At 47.4% G+C, this 25,572-nt stretch overlaps 1 protein-coding gene across 1 annotated transcript in view; it reads right to left on the bottom strand.

The window, feature by feature from the left end:
* unc5a (unc-5 netrin receptor A) overlaps positions 1 to 25,572 on the bottom strand; it is a gene marked incomplete at both ends in the record, with an annotated part of 139,947 nt that overhangs the window by 27,653 nt on the left and 86,722 nt on the right. Inside the window, 5 exons of the mRNA XM_080008183.1 lie at positions 256 to 420; positions 7,731 to 7,898; positions 13,703 to 13,883; positions 15,464 to 15,567; positions 17,545 to 17,688. Of these exons, the coding sequence (XP_079864309.1) occupies positions 256 to 420; positions 7,731 to 7,898; positions 13,703 to 13,883; positions 15,464 to 15,567; positions 17,545 to 17,688 (762 nt within the window). The remainder of the gene's footprint in view (positions 1 to 255; positions 421 to 7,730; positions 7,899 to 13,702; positions 13,884 to 15,463; positions 15,568 to 17,544; positions 17,689 to 25,572) is intronic.

Raw genomic sequence — 25,572 nt, 5'->3', positions numbered from 1 at the left:
CTTTTATATCTCTCACGGCCAAAAATGTGTCAAATGTAACCCTAGTGGGGTTATTTTGTGCTGAACAAAACGTTTCCAAGATTTGGTGAACAGAGTAGATTTAGTGACAGCGTTATAATGAACAGAACTTAGTCAAGGTTTTACTTATCTGTGCCCAGACCACCTCGGCCCTGGCTTCAAATGTTGCTTCCTGCTGCCGTGCATCGAGGCGTGAAGTGTGCGTGCGGCAGTGTGTGTGGGTGGTGGTGGACTCACTCTGTGGACATTCTTCACTGGTGCAGTTCAGCGACTGCAGGTCGAGCCCCTGGCAGTCTTTGCCCCCCGTCCCGGGTGACGGCTGCGTGCACTCCCGGCTTCTCCACATGGAACAGTCGGCGGCGCACGATGACCACTTGCTCCACTCGCTCCAGCCTCCGTCTACTGAGAATACACACAGTTCAGAACGAAGGTGAGACACACAAACACACACACACGCACGCACGCACGCACGCACGCACGCACGCACGCACGCACGCACGCACGCACGCACGCACGCACGCACGCACGCACGCACGCACGCACGCACGCACGCACGCACGCACGCACGCACGCACGCACACACACACACACACACACACACACACACACACACACACACACACACACACACACACACACACACTGTGATACACCCACCACAAACTCTCCACAAATATCTGATTTGAGACATGCCTAGCAGACTTAGTTTCTTGTAAATGTAAAGAGCTCTTTATTAGAGGTCCAGATGCTACAGTAATTCCAACGCGGTGGGCTATTTGTGTAAGGGAGGACAAACAGTAGGTTTAAGTCACAAAATACACCTTCCCCAAGATGAAAGCCTGAGGGGAAAAGCATCGTAAAGACATGCAAATCCACTTGCACATGTACGCAAATCCAGGGGGGGGTTCACAGGTACACTGAATTATGTTGACGCAGACAGCCAGATTGTCTCCAGTTCTGCTTCCCTTTGTTTTCCTCGGACCCGCGAAATCAGACGGGTTCCGCCGCTGAGCTGAAACCTCCCGGAACATGGCGGCTGTGTAGGTGCCGCGATTGGGCGGACCCAGCTGTCTGCAAACTTCATTTGTACAGGCAGAGAAATTCGTCCCTCGGGAAATTGGCTCCCCACTGCATGACATAGTGCACACACACACCAAATATGTTGGCACACATAAAAATGTCCCTTTCATTCATTGTTTTCCTGAAAAATGAGTGGAAGAATTCGATCATGTTTTGATGTGATTGGCTGGCAAGCTGTTACTTTAGCAATATGCGCGATAGTATACGTGTGGGTTTAAAGACAGCCAGATGTCCTCACATAAAGCCGCGTCTTATTACTGTCTACCATGAATTTTAACACACCGCCATCAGAACAATGTGAAGCGAAACACAAAAACCATAGCTCCAACCGATGCGAATTGGCTGGGTAGAGTTCTGAGGTCACCCCGCTACAAGAAACACCAGCCACTTTACCCCACGCAGAGAGGGAGGCCATTTTGCGAAGGTGCAGGTAATTTGGCGCTGCGGCCAGGGGGCTGGTGGCTGGGAGTGTTATTGAGGGTGACACGGTGCCAGGCCTGGGGAAGGTTACCATCGGGCTAATGGGAAAAGGAGCAGTAATGAGCTCTCACGGGAGAAAGCCGACTCGCTTTGTGCCTCTTCCGCTTCCACCCCCTCCCGCACGCGCAAAAAGGTGAGGGTGAGCGCATGAGTCGCCATAGAACTGACCCGTACGCACACAGGCATGCACTGTACCGACACACAGGCAGAGGAAAATGCATCACGCATACATACAAATACATTCATAGCTCACATACCTACTGTATGTGACAAGACTGCCCTCCCTCCCCCAAACGTGATCGCCCTATGAGGGAAGGTTTAGCGCTCATTAATCCCGGCAATCTACAGAGCGGGGGGCACGACCCTCAGAGCGCGAGTCCGACCCAACCCGGGGCAGGGGCTTTGGTTAATAAAACATGGCTGATAAGAGTGCGCCATTATTCAGAGTGAGATACCTATTATACCATAATGGTACGGAGTAATGATGTTATTTGGCTTCAGAATAAGTCCCCCAGACGAGGTGTGGTCCGAAAACGCTGTTAGAATATTATGCTCACAGCGCAGGTGAGAAATCTCTTGTGTCTGTGGATAACAGCCTGTTACCACAGCGGTGTGCCTTCACACAACGAGTTCCTGGGGAGGTGTGTGTGTGTCGCGTACGTCCGGACGCGTGACGGAATGCTGACACAGTCCGGGTCGGTGCCGTCGCTTCCATTTGGCAGGGCGAGCAGAACCAATCAGATAATTGTCCTCGCTTGGCATTGAGTGGACCCATCCGTGGGCCAGTGGACTTATTATCCGGGCTGGGAAACGAGTGCAATTGAATAGAGAATTACATCCTAATGAATATATTATGTCTCTTCCCTCAGTTTATCCACACCTTTGTGAAATAAAGAGACGAGATCAACATCTGCCCCGGCGAGGTGATGAAATTCAACTCCTCTTCCCCGCAACAAAGCAAGACTAATGACCATGCAAATTACATTTTCAAACGAGGCAACGGGAGAGAAAAACAGGGCGGTGACGTGCGGCGGGAAAAAAAAGACACTAAACACTGCGAGGCGAGGCAGATTACAAAAAATGGAATCAAGGAAGCCTGGGACGCGTACGAGCGTTTGATGGTCCGTCTCACTCAGAGAAGACGACGTCAGTGTTGTTTGATGAGAAAAAGGCTTTGACATGACTGGGGGGAAAAAAAGGGATAACAAAAGCAGCACACTGTGAGTCCAAGACAGTCAAGAGTGACAATGAATGCATTGAGCAAATCTCTTTTTCTTCTTCTTAAATTCAAGACCAAAAAAAAACAAAACAAAAAAAAGCCTCAATGTTCCCGTTACCTCTCAACAGCGCCTACAGCAGACAGTCTGGGGTGAGAAATGTCGTCCCCTGCAACTGTTGTTCTTAACAAAACCCCAGAGAGAGGGGCTGTCAGTGCCACAGCAAAGGCCCCATGGCTGATTTTCAATCATGTCGCACAACAGGTTTTGGGTTGGCCAGGTCGGGAGAAGAGGGACAGTAATACAATGGCGCAGCGGCGGGTGCCTATTTGGACATATTGTCAAGAGGAGAGGCAAAGGGCGTCCAGCCGTTCTTTACGGGCCGGCGGGAGGGCCCGTTTGAGGCTCCGCCACTCGGAGTCACGATGGCGGACGGATGGACACGGCCCCAGATCACCGGACGCCTACGGCTGCCGTGTCCTTGAGGAGAACAAGAGGAGGTACACAATTACCAGGGAAGCCAGCGGGCTAGCCCCCGCGCTCCCACTGTCCTGTCAACACACACACACACACACACACGTGTCAGATATTGCCTCTAATCCCAATGTTCAAAAGCAGATGAAGAAAGGAACCTTATGAAACCCACTGACCTATAAGGGATTTGGCATCCTTTCCGTCGAGGCGGTGATGAAAGACTTATTATAGAAAAATATTATTAAAAAGGGAAAAACACAAGTCTCTCACCAGATGGCCGGTGTCTCTCTCTTGCCAGACATATGCGTTTTGTTTTTGGAATCATTTAGGCCCTCCGTTAATGTATTCTTTTGGTGAAACATGAGAGAACAGAATGGTTTCTGCAATATTATTTAATATTAAATGAAACCTTGCTTGCAGGCATTAGCTCGTAGTCGCTTTTTAGGCACTGCCTCACACACACAGGCGCACACAGGCACACACACACATACGCATACACACACACAGGCACACACACAGGCACACACACAGGCACACACACACACACACACACACACACACACACACACACACACACACACACACACACACACACACACACACACACACACACACACACACACACACGCACATCAGCCCCCGAGTCTGTTTATTTTCCATCGAGTAGTCAGCCTACTCCTCTAGCCTGCCTATGGGATGAGTACAATATTTTAATAATTCAAGTCAGAAATTCATCCAGATTGTTTGCCACTTCCCGTCACGTCAGAGTGCAGCAGGAGGGTGTCATGTCATTTCCAAAAATGTGGACCTTACAAATAAATGACTAGTTCCTTTGGGCACAGATTCCCCAAATTCCCGGGAAAATGTTGGCATGACCCGAGGCTCTGCCCTGCCTGACATTTTGTCAAGGTTGTTTTGGGTTTGCTGCAACCACAAGTCAATGCGGTGGTGAAGTCAGCGGTTGGACGATGGGAAGGGGTGGGGGGGTGGCGGGGGGGGGGGGGGGGGGGGGGGGGTGCAGTGCGATGTGGAAGGGAGGGCGAGAGAGCCAGAGAGGGATGGAAAGATGGAGGGAGAGAGGGAAAGAGAAAGGGGGTGGAGAGAATTGGAGATAAGCTCTTGAGTACTTTGGCTACTGGCTGTCTGCGGCGTTGCTGTGCTGCTCTGAGCCTTGGGCCTGAGCCGCCACCTCCTCCTCAACCACCTCCACATCTCCCTGTACAGTATCTCTTCCCAGCATGGGGCCCGACTCCAGCGTCACACAGGGCTCTGCCAACTCTCATTTAACACTCTACAGACACACACACACTCACACACACACGCGCCCATACGGATACGCACACGCACACGAACACGCACGCGCACACACACACACACACACACACCCAATTTCACATTTTCCTCCTGATGAGATGTGGGTGCTGCGCATTTTGGAAGTGAGAGCCATTGTTTATGAGCTGAACGGGCTCTGAGAAACGGCGTGAGTCGACGTAAGGTGTTTGCAAAATGCGCAGAGAGGGAAAACAACAATCAAAGCGTCTGCGGCTGTAGTTTAAGCACTGATTTGAAAAAAAAAATCGAAATATTGCAGATTTTTAATTTTTAATTTTTTTTAACTCTGGAACAATTGCTGATGGCTGAGGGCAATGGAAAAGGAGAGCGAGAAAGAAATAGCTTGGATATGCAGTGATAAATTATAACCCCTGTATCTCGCCGGTTAAAAACTTAAACTGACTTGTTTCCACTTATATTCTTTCAGCTGACAGCGAAGCTTTATCCCCAAAGGCTGGATACTGCAAAATCTGAAAGAACATCAACGTGCTTCATACAAAACAGAAACAGCTTACAACCACGAATTAAAGAGATTCCGCATTTGCACTGCAATTCTTTTCCCCCTGTAACCCCTCTCGCAGAGATCTCCAAAAGACGGCACGATGTACACTAGAGAGCTAATGATCAACAAAGAAACTTGATAATTAATGAACTCCAGAAACAAGACCAGCATTAAATTGTGGAATTTGAAAAAAAACAAAAAAAAAAAAAAAAAAAAAAAAATGGAAGCTATGAGCCATGCAAAAACAAAGCCGTGGCGGGGACCGGAGGTAACAGCTCCTCCGTGGAGCTAAAATAAAAAAATTCCAGCACCACTTTATATGTCAGCCGCATCGAAATAAATAAGATGATATCTATCCGTGCTATTACAGCTTCACCCGTTCGTCTTCCTTTTTTCACCCCTCCTCGGTAGTGCTCCGAAATCGCCCATCCGCCGTGCGGCGTGTGGGGTGGAGCTCGAAAAAGGCTGCTAATTAAAGTTGTTCCACGCGACCCGGGTATGTATGGATGCTCTCCGGCAGACCGGTCTCATCTTCCCTTTTCCGTCTCGCTGCGCACCCATTCCTCCATGAGTGGCCCCCCGAAAATAATGATTCCTACAGCACATGCGTTCGTCATGTTTGAATCGAAGCTGCAGGGGGAGATGTGTCCCGTATTTCCGTGGCTGCGGCTGCGGCGACAAACGACAGGAGCGTCAGGTTCATCTCGGGGTGGGGTGGGGTGGGGGGGCCCTCCGGGGGACGACGGGGGCACGGGGGCTCCGAACGTGTCGCGGAGACACGTCCGGCGCCCCCCTCGCCGCCCGGCGCGAGGGCGGAGAGGCTGGGGCAAGACGGCCTGGGGAAAGGGGTTTGGTGGGGGGGGGGGTTATCTTCTGTTGACGTCCTCTCTGAGACAGCTGACAGGTGCGGAGGAGAAAATAACAGTGACGCAGAGACTCCCTCGACCTTCTGATTTTTTGCCCAACAAAAGGGACTGTGCCGGGATGCGAGCGGAGGGGGCGGGGGGGTGTCAGGCGGCTGCCACGCGTCCCCCTCATCAAAACAGAATCAAGAGGAAAAAAAAAAAGGAATAAAAAGATTTTCTGTCCCTTTCCAAAGACTCCCGACACACTGGCCTCGCCGGCAAGGAGGGTGGGGGGCACGGCGCAATTTTTCAGTCACAGCACACCGAGGGTTGAAATTACACACTCACTCCTACGAGGGCAAGCGGGTGGTGCTGATGGTTTGGTGGTGGCGGTGGGGAGGCGGGGGGCATGGGTGGGGTCTAACAATAGTAGTGCGGAGTGAAATTAATCTGTTTAAGCTTGTGGAGGTCAGTGTTCTGCGTTAGCCTTGGGAGAGCGCCGAGCCTCCACGGACACCCCTATAATTTCATTGCTCATTGCTCCGGGGTTAATAAATCCAAATCCATCCAGATAGGCTTCCCGCTGCTTTCTTTTGTCTTTTTTTTTTCCCCCCTCCCTTTTCCCCACGCCGCCGCGCCGGGGCCGTGTTACTTACACTGGCGTTTTGACGGGCGGAGTGATGTCTCTACACGGAAGACGTGTAAGAGAACACCCTGATTTGCTGCGGTAGATAACCTCTGTTTTAGACGGGGAGAATCCGGCCCGAGCCAAAAGGTGTTGGATTTCCCCCTCCGCTACTTACCGAGCGTGGGAGATTTCTCCTGCGGTCAGCAGGGCCGCATTATGCCGCCGTCCTCCATAAAGCAAACTATCGCGGCGGCACACAGCTCTACGTGCGCTGCCTCTCCACCGCCTCCTGCAAACATTCGGTCATTCTGTCTGATCTTTCTTTCTCATTTTCTTTCCTTTTTGTTTTAAATCTCAGCTATTTTGCTGCTTCCATTTGCTTGTATCTTGTTTAATCTCTCTCCTTACTTCCTTCCAGCTTTCCTCCCTCGCCTGTTTCTCTTTTGATATCTCCCCTTCAGGGGAGGGAGAGAGGGAGGGAGGGAGGGAGGGAGGGAGCGTAGAGCGGGCCCACAAATGAAGCAGCCAAACTTCCATCTCAGGCTGCCAGGGATCGATATGTGCTGCTCAGCATCAGGCATGACGCCCCCTGCCTCCCTGATGCCCCGGCCGGGGGATGGGTGGTGCTGGGGGAGGCAAATCAAACACGCCTTAACTCCTCACACGTAAACAAAGCTGCGCAGGCTGCGGCGATTCAGCTTTTTTATCGCCCGCTTTTACTACATGGGTGGAGCGACAAACAACAGCAGATGTACTCGGTGCTTGGACACAGCGACGGGGCCCGAAAGATGTCGTTGTTTTGTTTTTTTTGTTATAAAGAGACGCATCGACGTGAAGAATGGGCGGTTGGCAGGAAAAAAAAAAAGCGTTACACTGACACCACCCAACACCTTCCTGTGAGCACCGACAGGCTGTGATGTTGCAGTTGTATTTACAGCAGAGGACCAAAAAGCACCGCTGACCGACAAAGAAAAATCAAAAAACGCAAAACAGAGAGCAGCCAAAACCATAAAGATGGACACGATGAAGTCCCAAGACGCAGAGGAGCAAACGACTAGCCACAGGAAGCCAAGCGCCACGGGAGCGGACGGACGGACGGACGGACGGGGGGAGGGTGGGGTGGGGGGGGGGGGAGGGTTTGCCTGGGAGTTTACCTGGACAGGCGGCCACGCAGGCACTTTTCTGGATGTTCTGCCCCTCACAGGACGTGCCACCGTTCAGAGGGGTGGGGTTGGTGCAGCTCCGACTCCTCTTCTGCCAGCCACGCCCGCACACGGCGCTGCAGGACGACCACGTGGTCCATGTGGACCAGCCGCCGTTGACTGTCCGGGGGCGCGTGGCAGAAGAGTGGGGGGGGGGGGGGGGGGTGGATGTGGAGAGGGGTGGTGGGCAAAGGGGGAGGATGGAAGGAGGGAGGGAGGGAGGGAGGAAGGGACAGAGCAGCCAGGATTACCCGACATGCACCAAGGAGTAGAGTTCTGCAGAGCTAGACTGACTGTGGCTGCTATTACACTCTCTGCTCCAGGTGGTATGACTTTTACGGGGAGCGAGCTGTTTCTAGTGCTTTAGTCTGAATTACATCCCAGCGCAGTGGAGGGCGGGGGGATGGGGGGAGAGGGGGTGGTGGCGGTGGATCGGCTTCAACAGAGAGCGGAATGTAACAGGACATAATGGCATCTTTGACCTTATTCTTGAGTGAGACATCCGCGCTGAAACATATCTGTGACTAACGCACCTTTCGCCCTCTGAATCTCCACCAATCAAATGGAACACCATTAAGCAAAAGAGTCTAAATACGTGACTATATGATCACTGTACGGGAACACCCGTGACGGCAAACGCCTTTGGTGAAATAAAGGAAGGAAGACAGAAAGAAAGAAAAAAAATTCAAAAAGAATTTTCACCTTTCTGAATGGAAAAGGTCAGCGCCTCTCTGAACAATACCATATAGTAATTACCGTTACTGTAATTGTGGCCCTCGCACAACCGCCGCTGATTTCAAGTCACTTTATTTCCTTCTTGATTTTTGAGTGTTTCTTAAATTGTGGAGAGCAGCACGTATGCAATTCTCTTTAATAGTTGAGAGTGAAAGGAACGGGCGGTTGAAATTGCTAGTTGAATTATGACGGCTGTGCACTGAACTAAATAATCTCCCTCAGTGCTCTGAACCTTGTCTAGCTACCGGCACATAATTGGCGCTGCATAACTGGATCATGGCGGGCGATTCCATCATTCCGTTCGGCTTTATTTGTAATCAATTAGTTTCCGTATCCGTCGGGCTGGCTTGAGCTTCCAAAAGCCACCGGGGTTCCTGATTTGTTGACTTGCACGGCGGTTGTGCTCCTCCGCTGTACATAGCCCCCGACCCCCTCCTAATTTCCCCCCCTCACTCTCCCCTGTGCACGTCGTGGCTGAATCATTTCCTCGCCCTCTCTATGCGATTGATTGCCCACCACAGCGAGGTAAATTGCCAGACAACTCGGCCCCTGATTACCTCTTAGCACAGAGTGCAGTCACCAGCCAGGCCTCGTTAAAATGCATCTCTGCCCCCCTCCCGAAGCTCCCTATGAGTGAGAGGGCTCGTAATGACCTTCTATACCTAGAATGCGGCTCCTACAGTTTATTCTAACGCGGTTCAAAACAGGGGGGAAAAAAAAGAAGAAGAAAAAAAATAAAAAATAAAAAAAGCTCATTTGAATGTACTTGCATTGTTTTCCATAATTGTTTTGCTCCGACAACAAACAAGGTTGGAAGGCCGCTGTCTCCACTCTGGATGACTACCTCTGGATGTCCACAGAGGGATGTCTGATTTTTCCAACAAATTTATTGCAATTACTTGCAAAGTAGATCGAGGGAGATCTAGGAATAATCTCGGCTTTTCCGGAGCCCGGGTTTCCAACAGTATGCTCTCGGAATATTTTACTCCGCACACAAAAACGTTTCCAATAGCACTTTTTTGGACTTGCGCGATCCAAATATTTTCCAGTGAAACCCCTTTAAGCGTGATTTGCCATTTTCTTCCATTTTCGGGGGGGGATTCTCAGTTATAAAGCTACGGTCCACAGCGACTTCAGCCCAGACAATTTATGCACTGTACAATAACGATTCCCGTCCTCCTAATATCATACAAGATGTTATTATGTCACTAAAAGCAAACACGGATACCGCACGGACCGAGCATCCTTCTTGTGCCCACGTTGTTGCCTTCATGATGTATCCCCCCGTCCCCCAGCGCGCTCCCCTTTGCATGCGGCGGAGAATTAAGATGGTCCGTAATGTATGCAAACTTTGGTAGTACCGGTGCCCAGGGAACCCTCTGTGGTAGGAGATGTGCCGTTCCTCCGCATTTCAATAAAGGTCAGTCTGCTTATCAAGCCGAGTCATTATTTACAGTTTGCTGTTAATTCAATTTCTGTTCTCGTGTTGGCTCCGGGACAGAGAGGGTGGAAGACCGCACGCCTCGAGATGGAAGGCTGCTCTGGTACGGCCGTTCTGGATTATGGGGTCACCGGCAAGATCAGACGCTGTATTAAGTGCTAATGCTTATTGATTACGAATACTGTGGTAAATCTACAGTATATGGTCATTAGGTATAACTGAAGTTAAAGCTGCCTTGTTCAACTGGAATTAGAAACACAGTATATACCACTGTGTCTAGTACAACTGGAATGTAGAATTCTAAATACTAAAAAAAAAAAAACAACCAACATAGATTGAGGCCACACAGGAGCAAGACTGGATTTATTTGTTATTTTAATGCACGTTGGAGTTCAGACCTTGTTGGAGCCAGTAATGTAATAATACTGTTGATGTAATAACTGCCAATAACGTGATCATTTTTCCATTCTTAATGTAAAAGTTGATCATGTAATAACCTAGCAATAATGTAATAACATTTCGGAACCAATACCGTAATAACTTTTTGTGCATAATGTAATTAGTTAGCTATAATGATTAATTAGTTATATGTTCGTGGTACTTGATGGTTGGACTTCTCCAGCCCGGCCTTCTACTCCTCAACCATTTGAGTACCAAATGAAGTGCGAGCACACGTGTTTGCAAACACAGGCAATTACTCTTATTATATCATATAATATGACATCCATACCTCTTTGTAGATGCCGTGTCCTCCAATACAAAGGCCTTTTCATGAAAAATGTCATCTTTAATTAAACATATTTAAATCACTTTTTCAACCACACTATTATAGCTGTTCAGCACTCTCTCTCTCTCTCTCTCCCCATCTCTCTCTCTCTCTCTCTCTGTCTCTCTCCATGTATTTATACCAAACCTGACTCCAGAAAGGTTACATGTATTACCAAAGAACAATCCTTGCCCTAGTTGCATCCCTGCCCGATTGAATACAGTCACGACCAGCTTGACAGAGAGTCTGAAACCGAAGCAAATTATATCTGTGGTTCATCCTTGAAGACGTTTATTTTCTTTGACCGTCCCCATAATCGAGCCACGAGATGGCCGTTGACTGACAAGTTATCCAGTCATGTCACTCTGATATCAGGCTTTCTTCCTTTGTCTGCAAACTCCTGTCTTCCTTATTGCACACATCGAAAGGTAATTAGGGATTTGGTTGAGATTCATGCACGCAGATTAACAATTCTTATATATTTAGTGCAAGACAACAAGAGAATCTTTGCCTTCGTTTTCAATCTTTTGCTTTTCATTTTATTTCGCATTTGGAGTCTGTTTATTAAAACGAGGTTGGATTAGTTTGTGCGTTTTAGCTATTATAATATTGTTAATATTGTTTATATTTCACACAGCAGCTTCTGGCTTGAACACAACACGTTCTATTGCTTGAATGAGTAATCATCTATAAATACTGTAGATTGAGGGTATTGACAGGATGAAGGAGGTGGCACTGGTTCTACATCTCCGTCGGCTACCGAGGAGTTGGCAGGGGGTTTCCACAATCGACACTGTATATGTGTATTTATTGAGCTGCTTCTGTAATAAAGTGTTTTCTGATTATTTTTGACAAGTCAGTTTGACTGGGGCCCACACGCAGTGACTCCAAGCAGCAAGGAGCCCGTCCCGCCTCCGTGTTGCCGACAGGTGCGGTATACCAGACCAGTAAAGTTTATAAAACGACTTCCCTAGTCTGAAGTAAAATATAAAATCTGTTCCTGGGTGTGATATTTGTTTTGCTGCTGGAATAATAATATTTTCTTTGCATAAGTAGGTTTTACAGTAATTTGTTGTGGGGGGAAATGTATTAGTTTGTTAATTTCAGTAATCCATGTTAGGACTGCACATCAGTTATTTTATATATGCGGTTGTGCATACCAGGCTTGGTATTTCAATATTTTCACTAAATACACCTTGTGAAAATCTTTGACACGTCTTTTCAATAATACTCCAAAGTTAAGCTGAGGGCCTCCCAGATATTCAATGTCAAATTTTTGGTTGTGTCAACTCTTGGTTTGGATGCAACCTTTGTTATCTCACCATCAGGTTGTCATTGTTAAAACTTGTCTCTTTCGGTTCTTGACCATATTGCTGAGGGACGCGTGGAACATTATGTACGTTTAGACGCACCAATTTCCCCTTACATTCAGGAAGCAGAGAGACAGAGAGGTTGTCCAGAAAACCAGCTAGATCACCTACTGGAGTTGACCCTTAACCTGGCCCGCTGGCTGACACTGATCCTGGACTTCTGGCTGAACCTGATCCTGGATGTCTGGTTGACCTTGATCCTGGGCATCTGGCCAACCCTGAAGTTCAGTCCATGGCTAATGCTTTGGTCGTCACGGTTGTGGATCCTGGCAATCAGCCTGGAGCTCAATATCTTCCATCAGAAACCTGATCAAAAATGATTGCGTTGTCTCTCAATCTAGATAATATGTGCTGGGGACAATCAATGGAGTCTCACTCCTTTTCTGTGAACTATCGACACCATATCATCCCAACCTGTACATAACACTTGCACTTGCAGAGAGTTTGGAACTGGACAAAGAGAATGACTGTTCCATTAGTGTCATGAGGCTTAACAAGGCTGCTGGACGAAGCAGTGGTCTCAGCAATGAAAGCCTGGATTCAGCAAGTTAAGGACATCTACGGGAAGAATTAATGACCACTTTCTTCGTTGGGATTTTGTTGTTGTCTTTTTTCCGTTCAGCAGATCATTTCATTGTTATTCCCTCAAGTTCTTTTTTTTTGTATTTTTAAATGGGTGGAAGTTACTCTTCATTTGAGATTGAACTTTACCTCCAGCACCTCACCTTCATTTTTTTCAAATCTGCAGTACGGTGTCAAAAAAATTGTTTAGTTCTTTAAAAAAAAAGGGACCATTATTATCATTATATTACTGAAAGATGTGGGACTAAAGTTATCTTGGTTGGTCATGTTATGTATTATATTTTGCAGTTTAGAATTTTTCAGGGGTTGAAGGTTGAGCGCAAGGAATAATAGTGCCCGTTTGGTTAAATCAAAGGTTATATTTTTCACGGAAAGAAGGTGGTCTTTGTTGTTCATCTTCAAAGAGGTATGGATGTCATATTATATGATATAATAAGAGTAATTGTCTGTGTTTGCAAACACGTGTGCTCGCACTTCATTTGGTACTCAAATGGTTGAGGAGTAGAAGGCCGGGCTGGAGAAGTCCAACCATCAAGTAGCACGAACAAATAAATAGTCATAACTAGTAGAGAGAGAAAGAGAGAGCAAGAGAGAGACAGAGAGAGAGAGAGAGTGTGTGTGTGTGTGTGTGTGTGTGTGCGCGCGCTATTTGAAAGAGGCAACAATAAGGGTAAGTGTCATGGAAGTGTGACACTTTATAGCCAATAAATAAAACTTAAAAAAAGTGATCGGTATATTATTACGTCATCGGCTCCAGTTATTACATGTTTTATGTTGGTTTTTTTTACCCGGCTCATAATGTAATAACCAGCCAATCATGTAATAACTAATTTCATTATGCACAAAAAGTTATTACGTTATTGGTTCACAAATGTTATTACATTATGGCTAAGTTATTATTTGATCAACTTTTATAACATTAAGAACGGAAAAATGATCACGTTATTGGCAGTTATTACATCAACAGTAGTTATTACATTACTGGCTGCTACAGACCTCTGGTGCGTTGCTGAAGGAAGGCGTGGCCTACCGTAGATCAGGACCGTGGCCGAGGTGCTTTTGCGGCGGGCCACGATGTTCTTGGCCACGCAGGTGTAGTTGCCCGTGTCAGCCAGGCGGGCCTGCTTGATGATGAGGTTGTGGTCGGCCGTGATGAAGAAGTTGGGGTCGCTCACCGGGTTGATCACGTCCTCGTTCCTCTGCCACTCCACCTGGAAACATTGTTTAGATCGTCACGATCCGTCGGAGTGGAGACACTTACTTTTAACTCGAGGGGAGACATCCACAAGGCTACTTCATCTTCAGTGCTATTAAAACTAAAGAACACAAAAGAATACGGCACTTTGCGAGACAGCGCGGATTTAATTAGGAAAATTGTTGTGTTGTTTCGCAATTATCTCGGTGTGGGAGACTTGTGTTTACAGCTACCGTAGATCTGTCTCGCTCCTGGGAATTCACGATTCAACTGATCAAGCTCGGTGCAGACCCTGTGCCCTCCCAGAGCAACTAAATCTGATGCTCTTTTGCCAATGTAACAGTCTGGCTTCCTTGATAGCTTCCCCTGCTCTCGCTTGACCCCGAGCCGTCTCCAGAGGACTTGCATTACAGCAGCGTTGCTGCTGCTGCTCTGCAACAGCCTGCCCCTGTGCCACACATTTCTACAAGGAAAAAGAAAAGACCAAAATACGTTCTCCCTGTTGTTTCCTGTGTTGACTCGTGTGCTTCACCTCCCCTGTCTCTCCACACTGTGCCCACACTGCCTGACTGGGAATGGGACAATTCTCTCTCTGTTTGGGGACGGGGACCCAGCCAGCTCTTGTGCCGTTAGTGGAGCAGTAAAGGGTTTCGCTGTGACCGAGAGCATGAAGCAGATGAGGTGGAACATCTGGCCTCCGACTGGCCCTCTGCATGCACCGCAGCGAGAGTTTGGAGAGGGAGCGCATTTGGGGAAAGAGAAACAGGAGGCGAGAGAGAGACAATGTTCTGCTGTGCTGCTATTTCTGTCTCTCCGAGACCGAAAGTGAAGGAAAGAAATAGCAGCCCAGTGGTATAGAGTGATTCTCAACTTTTTTCACATTGAGGATCCGCATTTTTGTCTCTGGATTTTCACCAATCTGAGAAAATGTTGATTGTTGGATATGATTTACTCCATACATTTCTATGCTATTGTAAGGGAAATAACCGCGCAACTATGACCAAAACAATCCTTATTGTACTTGTTCTTTAATGGTGCCAGCGTCTTGTCAATGAAGTAACGGTGAAGTTTAACTATTAATCATTTTGCCGAGGAACCCCACCGGAACCTGTTGAAAGACCTCCTGGCGGCCCCCCGACCCTACGTTGAGAACCATGGCACAGGGACACAAAAGAAGGAATCATAAAAAGAAATACCGAGAGCGATAGGGATAGTCAAAGAACGAGAGTGCGGACGATCAAGAGAAAAGGAGAACGAGAGAGGAGAGAGTGCCATTAATTACATACAGGCATTTGGAGATGGTTGGTAAAAGAAGCCTCCAAACTTTTGTCCGGAGTGATGTGGCGAGACTACGTGATGCACAGCCTCCCGGAAATGCAAAAGGGATGCTAAATCATCATGCGAGAATAATTACAAGGGGTTTGTGTTTACTGCTCCAGTGGGTGTTTATAGTCCGCCGGACACTGATCCTGCAGCAGCTTGTGGTGACTGACTCGGGAAAGAAGGGCAAAGCCATGCAAGAGGTGGGCCTATAAATAACTTAACCGGAGGCTATAAATAACCCCACTCGGTTCTTGTCTTTACGTCGTCTCTCACCTCGGCTGGTGGCACTCCCTCGGGTGGGTGGCAACGCAGTAACACCTCCTGGTCCAATGCCACCTCCTTTCCCAGCGGTTCCTCCTCAAAGTTCTTTCTCAGGTCTGGCGGAGAAAAGATAAGCAAAGGAAGGAAAAAAAAAAAAAAAAAAAAAAACCCCCACAAAAACAAAACAACAGAATCAATTATATTTGTGGAGGAGAAAGTGAGCGTAAAAACATGAATGAATCCCCGACCTGGCGCCTTTTTTCCACAGCCAAAATGCCGCGCTCGGCAGACCTCACAAAGCCCCCCCCCCCGACTGGTGTGTTAGTCATGCAGGGATCTGTGTTGCCGGCCATGTAGCTTATTACATACTGCCCGGCTGCTTCAGAGATATTTGTCTACTTCCATAACAGCCTGGCATCAGGCAAGAGCAAAAAAGCAATTGCATTACCATCCCTACCCCCCCCCCCCCCCCCCCCGCCGGCATCCACCGCCCCGCAGCCCCAGTCTGGATGAGGCCTCAGAGTAGCCGCGGGAAAACCAAAGCCCCCGAGGTGCCTGGACAAGGGCTCCCGTAAGCCCGGCCGACTGAGCGGGCCATCACTTTATGTCTCGCTGAATTCCCTCACCACTGTACCAGATCCCGCTGCATGTTTGTCGGTGAGCCTAGCGGCAGCCAGACGATGGCTTTAAACTAGAAATTGTGAACGCTTACTTGTTACACAGAAATAAAACTAAATGCACGAGGGATATTTGTATCCGATGGACTGGACGGAGTCACAGGTGGCCGCTAGAAGGAAACGCACTGGATGTCATGGTTAGCCTGGGTTCCCGACTTTGGGCGACATTGGGTGGCCCGTGAGCCTCCAGTCGAGTCCTTCAAATGGATTTTAGGCCTGTCCTGGCCAGTCATAATGAGAGAAACATTACGTGGAGTAGAGCGCTTTTGTGACATTGAATTTAATTAAAGGTGATATTATGGGCCCTGAGGCTCAAGATAGTCTGCACGCCTAGAAGGATTGAATTGGTGCGTATGTGTGTGTGCATAAATTGAGTGAGCTTTGGTTCATTAATATACAGTATATACGTATGTATATATACTGTATATGTATATATGTCCACACATCCACATGTGTGTGGATGTGTGTGGATGTGTGTCCTTGTGTGTGTGTGTGGGTGTGTGCGACCGTGTGTTCAAATATACTGAACATGTGCCCTTATCTTACATCTCGCTGACTTTGTTGAGCTCTCCCACAAGATTGGATAATGAGTGTGTGTTTTGAAAATGTCTGGCGGTTTGAAGACGGTACGGCATTGAGCTCTGACTGGAATAATGCATATTTATGTATGAATTAATAGGCAACTGCCATAAAATGCTCGGATTTAAAATGGCTTCTTCTAATAAAGCTTTTGAGGCTGTGGCTGGAGATGTCTTTGTGTTCCTGAGACAGATTTATGATCGCTGCGCAGCAATAAATTTTAAATCTGTTTTATTTCAGTTATTTTCATCATAGGGATCATTGCTGATATACTGTATGGAGTGAAAATATGCTCATGAATACCAAAATGGAGTACTTCACATTACCTTTTTTTTTACTTTGCCTCCAAATATGTCCGAGTTTGATCTTTAATCTAATAAGCACCATCTCCAGAATATGATTTGGCTTAGCTGTAATCATAATAATACATTGTGTGTCGTGACTCATAATGAGCTCGGGTCAAATTTTTACATGGTTGTAAAGGTTTTGTGTCAAAAAGGCAACCACTCACATATCACTCTTACATAATGGTTTTTGTTCTGGGAAAAACAATAATAACGAGTGCTTTGACGATGATATAGATAAGCCTCCCCAAATGTCTGGATGGTGTCATCACAATATATAATTCATGGATGTTTTCAGCATTGGGCGATGTTGGAAAAGTACTCAAATAGCTGAAGTAAATTTGGATGGTCCTTCATTAGATATTTATGAAATTAGTCAGCACCAGTGAGGTGTCTTTTTTTCTGATAGAATGAGACGGATAAAACTTCCTCTGTTTTCGGCCCTCTGTCTTAAGGCACGTTTCGCAACTCCGTGTGTTTTCCGTGCACTTACAGGCAATCCTGATGTATGCTTTCTGGCTTTTCTGGGTCCCGGTCGTACTCCAAGCCACGCACTGGCACCAGTACTCATCCAGGCCGAATATCTTCTCCACTTGCTGTCTCGTGATGTCGATCTTTACTTGCATTATAGGCAGGGCTGCGAAACAAACACAGGATGACGGTCAAAATGGGGTGGGGGGGCGGGGGCACGCTACGAATTCTGCGAAAGTTTCATTCGATGACGGTGAGGCCTGAAATGACGGTAAGTATTTCTCGACGGGAAGGGCGAAAATGTGTTGAATTGCTTCCCTAAGTGTGTGTGTGTTTGTACCCCTGACCCGGACCAGTGAGGAAGAACTCATTTACAGCTGTGCAGAATGAACAAGCGGAGCATTATAATCAAATATAAACATAGTGCTTGTTAACCGCGGAGAATGAGAAGAAAGCCCCACAGCCATTGCTGCTGTAATTTGGGGGGCGGTGAAACAGACACAATTTTAAACGTGGTCTCAGTCACAGTCATTTTGCGGGCAAGGAGAAAACGCTTAACGCACTCACCACAAACAAACACTCCTCCAGACTGGCTTCTCTCCATACATGTATATTCATTCAATAAGGGAGCGGCGTTCACAATGTATGAAGAGCTCCAGTAACACTATTGGTATAAATGATGTTTGTGAAACGGAGGCAAGAGTCTAGATTTAGAGTCTATTGCTATTTTTTTTTTTTCTTCCTTTTTAAGATGAAAGTGAAAATTCTTATGGGTTTTTCCCCTCAAGAAATTGAAATCCAAGCCAAAACTTGCACTACGCAACTTTGCAAAAATAACCGCACGTTGAATGTCTTTCCCTCCTATGTTGTTGCGAGGCGGTGGAGGAATCGACCCCTGGGGGAACAAACACCGCACAGAAGGTAACTCGGGGCTGGGAGAAAAAACACTTGCACTAAAATGTCTCCAGACCAGGTAGGGTCAGAAGTCTATTCATATCATTCATCTCAAAGAACCTGATTCCCGGCTGTGCTAGAAACCCATTACTCCCTGTTCACCCAACATGAACTTCTGACGAAAAAGCTCTGGGTCTACTGAATCATGAATTCACAGGTTTTCTTGTTATACACACATTGGTTTCATTCATATTCGAAAGAGTGTGCGATCCGTTCAATGAATACAACCAAAGAGTAAGACTTTATAATATATTATATCTTTATAATAACGTTATATGATGAATGAGTCATTAATGCATAAACAACTGCATTTGGGTGACAAAACATAATTGAATGTATGACTTAATGTATGAAATATAACTTGTGAGGCTCCACATTGCAACAACTTTACTACATTCACTTGAATTAAAAGAACAGGTCACTATTAGTTAATCTGTTGACTTACTATATAAAAAGTTGACGATGACCCAAACTCTTTGTGGTCAATATCTATTTAGTCAGGCTGAAGGTGTCGCATTCACCTGCATTTCCCTTTTACAGTGTGGGCATCAATAAGCAACAAAACCTTAACACTCGAGCACTTCATGGCTGTTGTCAGGTCCCCCCCACTCGAGTGCAGACCTGAATGAAAGCCAAGGGGGCCCGCAAAGGGCGTGGGAGCACGAGGGGAGGCGGAGTGGATCGCCGCAGACACCTATGAAGAGAGGAATTGGGTTCTGTGGTCCCGGCCTCCACTTTTGACAAGTAAGGTCACACGCCGCAGTCGGCCGGGCGGCCGCTCAGACAGCTGATTGGCGAGGCAAGGTTTTATTTTTTTTTTTTCGGTCCGACAAGCTTCAGTCGGACGAGGGTTTTTCCCCCATTCGAAACTGGTGTAGAGACTATTTGATCCAACGGGTTCAGTAACCCTGTTGGTTAAGGATCATTCACTGACGCCTCAGGAGGTTCATATGTCATGCATTTAATAATGTTAAGACAGGCCCTCGAGAACCTCGCAGGTTTTTTGTTTTTTTTCTTTTTTTTGGCGATTGTTGCGACTAGAAAAGGCAAAGGTGACTTTTGCTGCAGCTTTTCTCAAAACTTGCGACAAAAAAAAAAGTCAGGTTTTATGCGTTTTTTTGCAAGTCAAACAAAATAAGCCATTCTTTTAAACTACTACAAATGAAGAAAGAGTCATATCTCATCCCTTCCTATGATTATACGCATTCTGCACATCACGGAAACAACCGGTAATAGGTTGCAAGGTCACAGAAGTGTCCGCTGGAGATGAGGTTACTGGTAAGTCATGTACACTTACAATGAAGTGTTTTCTTACTAACCTTCATTCCTACCTGCCTTCATTCCTACCAGCCTTCATTCCTACCAGCCTTCCATTTTCAAAGAGTATAACACTGCTCCTAAACCTCCAGCTTTCTCTAACTGGTCAGGAGCTTCTCGAGATATTTGACCCAATACCGTATGAACACGGATCAGCTCCACCCGGTAGCTATACACAGAGATGTATAAGACATTTCGATGGCGAGTGCTCTTGATGGTCATTTACGTAAAAGCTCTCAGCTGGCTTTTAACACACTTGACCTTTCGGCAACGGTTATTTCCAGCGGCAGGTTGAAACTGCCTGAAACTTGCCCAAGTGGTGCCCATCAATCCCACCAAACTTATAGCGCAATTAGGTACAGAACACCCACTCATACTGGTCAAAGTAGAACAAGGAATAGAATAGAACGCAACAGGATAGTGTTGAGAGAAGTGTGTTCAGATCTTTGGGGGTGTAGCCCTGTGGTTACATGCTGTCATAGGGTGGAGGAGAGTACAACCCTAGCTGGGAGACACACAAGAATATGAGGGGCTGTCAGGGGCCTGTCAGGGGCCTGTCAGGGGCCTGTCAGGGGCCTGTCAAGGTCACTGCCGGACCCCTGCTCTCCTGGTGTATTCGCTTCTTAATGGGCCTGCTCTCAGTTAGCTCCCGGTGATTAGTGCCAGGACGGAGCCGGTCCTGGAGGGCCACCTTGAGCATCAACAACACTCTGAGTCGTGTGCAAGCCACACCCGAGGCGGCTCCGGGTGTGATGTCTTTCCTCTGTCACTCACGACTGCGATGGAGAATAAAGACAAAGTTATATTTACCGGATGAAAAAGCAGGCATCTGATACACAGCGAGCACTTCCCCTTCATCTTCTTATTATATGTTGACTGTTTGCACTGCATCTCCAGGTATTATAATTGCATCTCTCAGAGAAATCACTGAAAGTGTTATCGTTCATTTGGTTAACTATAGGATGGAGTGAAATGAATTAAGATCTGCGGTGAGATGAAGTACAAAACAATAGGAATCTGAGGTGAGAAATACTAAGAAGAGCAATTTGAAGCCCGGGTAATTGCATTCTCCTTCCTTATCTCTTCCTGTCTCCATAATTACCTGCTTCCTGTCTGCGACACCTTCCAGTAAAAACTGCCGTGAGTCACTCTGTCCAATTTCACTCCAATTAATAAGTGAGACAAAACAATCTCATCGCGCTCTCGCCGCAATGTGAGGGGGGGGGGGATAAATAAATAAAAAATGCATCGTAACGCCACGGCAGTTAATAAAGTTTGAACGCTGTTATTTGATTTTTGGGAGAAGTGTGAGGTGAGCCGGGACTTTCTTTGGCCCGCGTTTGGGGAGGTGGGGGCGCGACCCGGATGTACAGTGTCGGTTGATAAAAAGCAACCTGTAACGAGCCCAGCACTCAATTCTGTCGGTGTTCTCAGAGGTGTCCTGCATGCCAAGAAGCGGGCCGCGAGGAAGGTACTCTAGGAGGGTGAACCCTGCACCTTAATATCTCTATTCTATGATAATTAAAACATGACGTGGTCCTCGCTGCAGGTAGTTTGATCTGCGCACCGTTTAAAAATCAGCTGCCGTCCCCAACCTAAATGAATCCCTGTGAAAAATTTAGAGGGGAGATTAAGTAATTGGGACTACTATAAATTCTGGACGTAGTCGGGATTCTTCCTGAAGTAGCAAGTGCACTTCTTCTATCAGAAACATACCCACAGCACACATAAAACACACCCACACCCACACACACACACACACACACACACACACAGAAAACTGCCCATTACAGAGCACTCCTGACGTCTGTGCGACGTGGAAGAGCAGCGTTAAAGCTTTAAGGTGGCGCAGAAGCTACAGAACAAGATGACAAGCTCGCTCGGATCTGACGCCGCCGAGTTTTAACCGGCTGGTTTATGTCAGCCACGTTTAGGTAGATGCCGCTCTCCTGATCAGAGGCTGACAGGGGGAAAAAAAAAAAAAACCCTGAACAAAGTCAGTGAGGCAGGGGGTAGGCAACGGTGGGGAGACACGTAAGGAAACTGTGAACCTGTAACATCTTAACCATCATTTCCACCGGCCACATTCACTCCCATGTTTTGTTTTGTGGTTTGCTGCGCTGTCCGTACAATGCTGTGTTTGACCCGTACTCGCAACTTATTCGGTTGAAATGTAACTCATGATGCCTTGTGTTGCCTCCAAAAGGGGACCTTCTCGTGTCCAGTCCCTGTCGTCTTCCCTTCTTCCCGACCTCCTCCGTGAAACGCCCGGCGTCTCAGTGTGGATTGGAGCTGATGTAGAAGATCTGATTTATTGGCGGCTTCACATAAACATTGGATGCTGTTTGACCATTACATAGCACGTGATCCTTAGGGCTGCTCAAAGAATGTGTGTGTAATGGGTTTCACCGACTGCATGTGGTAAGACAGGGGGTGAGTATATGCAGGTTACAAGTCTAACGCTCAACACACACACACACACACGCACGCACGCACGCGCACACACACACACACACACACACACACACACACACACACACACACACACACACAGATGTGCGAATAGAAAAAGGTGTGGAAAAAGAACACAGGCGCTAAGCCTGCAAATAAATTAATGAATGTCACGTGATTCACTCCCACTTCTCAACATAGGGACCTGTTGTCAATCACCAGAATGTGTGTGTGTGTGTGTGTGTGTGTGTGTTTGTGTGTGCATGTGTGTGTGTGAGTGAGTGTGCATGTGGGCGTGTGGGCGTGTCTCTGAGCTAGTGAGTCAGGTACGCAGTAGATGGAGATTTGGCGAAAAAGTCCAACAGTGAAAGTGTCTTGGCGGCACGGTGCCCAGGGCTCAGGCCTAAAAATATAGACGATTTACGCAGCTGCTGTAAATGCCCAGTCTCTCAGCTGAAGACAGGACAAAAAAAAAACAAAAAAAAAAAGGGGATGGGTTCAATGGCGGGTAAGTAATGACATAAATGACCATAGTTCTGGAGCGGAGCACTTTGTCTGGAAAGTGTACGGGAACTGCAGGGCAGTTTGGACATTGAAACACAAAGAACACACCAGTATTTACCGTAGCGTCTGAGGCAAGGAGGCAATTATTTGGTAATGTGTACTCAATTTAGCAGTTTGAACAGTATATACAGAAGCCGGTGCAGAGGTGCACAAGGCTGCACTGCGTACTACATTGTGTATTTATGTGTGGGTACCTGAGGCCTGTGGGTGTGAGTGTGTAGGTGGGGGACTGTGTAGGTGGGGTGCAGGTGGGGTATGCGTATGCGGCAGACGAATCTCCTCCAGTGCCAACGAGGGCTCGACACACAGTGGGTAAACATCATCGGACTCAATCCCGGTTGAGTCGATATTGGGCTTGTCTGAGCGGGGGACTATTTCTCTCCCCCTCGCTCTTGTTTTCGCAAGTCTGTGACCTCAATTCCGCCGGGGTCATTTGCTTATCAAAGGCAGGGACTGTAACTCGCGGGGGTTTTTGAGAGTGTGCTCATTGTGACCAAGGGAAATTCAATTAGACTACAACCCATACTGTGCGCGTGGCTGGGATTCATCAGCGGATACAGGGGGGGATTAGGGCAGGCGAGTCTGCGCCAAGAGAATGCACCATTTGAAGAGGAGGGTTCACACTGGTTGAGGGGGAGAGACATCACGGATGAACGCTTTTAAGAATGCACCACCGGAGCCTCCTGGCAACCGGTCAAAAAGCATGCTGTAAGTGTTTCATTTTCCCCCCGTGGTTCCTCTTTGTAACTGATGGCATCAATGTCATGCGCACCACCAGAAATGACTGAGACTCTTTTCACGGGAACAACAATGGATTCCTCCCCCACCAATTACTTTATTCTTCCCAACAGGGCATGCCATGCGGCTACACTCTCCAACAACAGCTTTTGGAAGCCTCCGTGTCTATGGCGACGGGAGGAGGGGAAGAAGAAAAGTTGTGACCGGAGGAAGGAAAAGGAGAAGAAGAAGAAGAAGAAGAAGAAGAAGAAGAAGAAGAAGAAAAAAAAAAAGGAAATAATCAAAATTTTTCCTTGAGGTTCGTAGAGGCCAAGGGCATGTTCGCAAGGACTACGGCTGCATCAAACTTTCATTACCATGCAAAGCAGAGCGGTGATGTGTGGCCCACGCTGCCTGACATGGAGGCTGAGGCACGAACGGTGTGGATCGCAGAGTGGCCGTGTCTATACGTCTACGCCGGGGCAACGTGGCCTTCTGAGTGACGCATGGCTCTATTAGGCCATGAGTGAGGGGCTGACAAAGTGAGAGGGAAAGAGAAAGAGAGGGAGGGGGGGGGACGGGACGGTGGCAGAGACAGACTACTAAGGAGACACAGAAAGGGAAATGACGTGCATTTCAGAGGCAGGAAAAAAAGGGGAGAAAACGATACGCCAGGCGGAAAGGACGCACAGGTAAAAAAAAAAAAAAAAAAAGGTAGAAGCCGTAGATGGAGGCACAGAACTCGCAGGCTCGCCATTCAAGTGCCCCGACGGGAGGCTGCGACTCAGTCAGCGGGAGAGCATTCGGGGTCAAGGCCCTGCCTCCAGTTATGACCGGCTTCTCAAGTGCTCCCTTTGATTGAGCTGTCCATTTTCCACAATGAATGCCCGATGCCAGGGCCTCTTGGTGCCCCGTGCCGCGTTACAGATCATTCATGGCCGGCAAACACGCGAGCAGGTAGAGCTCAAATAAATCCATCCCAATGCCACCGCAAGGAGAGGCCGGTCGGTCCTCCGCTTGGTCTGATGGAAGAGCGGGGGCGAAAGAAATGGAATGACGGGGAAGGTCTCTCTAAAAAAATGAAGGGACTGGAGGAAGGTACGTGTTTCAGAAGGGGATGAACACCACAGTCCACATGAGTGTTATTTCAATTCATTCTAAAATAAACATTAAAGTGGGGTTGTTGCATCTCGACAACTCAATGCGAACTAATAATCCAGATTTACACCTTTTGAGTCCCTCCTGAGAGTGCGGTCACGTTGGGAGGAAAATGTATTAATTAATAATTAATGACTGTATTAATCCCAGACACTCGCACACGGGATGTCACAGCAATGGATCGCGCCGAACAAAAAGTCGATGTTCAAATTGCGCATTCCGTCGCAGAGGTGTTCTCACATTTCCGACGTGATAATGAAGCGAAACGACTTGCGACAACTTCGGATTACATTTTCCGCGCCCGCATAAACAAACATCACGCGCGACGACAATCGGCTTACACTTCTTTTCAAAACATGAAAACCTGATGACAACTGACCAATAAAGGGACTGAGTATCAATTAAATGAAATGAAGATTAATGCAAAGCCATGGATTTTTCCATTTGCTGTTTTTTCCCCCGGCATAATGAGCTTGCCGAACCTTTCCGCACAAACACAGCCGCCGACCAAAATCTCCCTCCAACTCGGCGATTTACCACAGTGACCTCGTATGGAATAAAATGAGGGTCAAATGTATGGAGCCGCGCATCGGCCACATCTGAATGTGTGAAAACATTTTGTGTGAATACATTCAAATGTGTGAGCGTGTAAAAACCCTTTCATCAGATGAATTCAAATGTTTGAATGTGTGAATGAAATAGCTGAATAAATAGATTTCATTTTTGAATCCGTCAGGAGATGTGTAGCAGTGCATGACATTTTGTGAACAGGCGAAAAATATTTGCACAAATAATTTCCGATGCAGTTACACCTCTGCCTGTGAGTTCACACAGAACTCAATTGTGTGTGTGAATCATAAGTTAACAGCTATGAATCAGCCACAAATCA

The sequence above is a fragment of the Zeus faber genome (assembly GCF_960531495.2).
Source record: "Zeus faber genome assembly, chromosome: 10".
In the NCBI taxonomy this organism is placed as follows: domain Eukaryota; kingdom Metazoa; phylum Chordata; class Actinopteri; order Zeiformes; family Zeidae; genus Zeus; species Zeus faber.
This window is presented reverse-complemented; position numbering and strand designations above follow the sequence as displayed.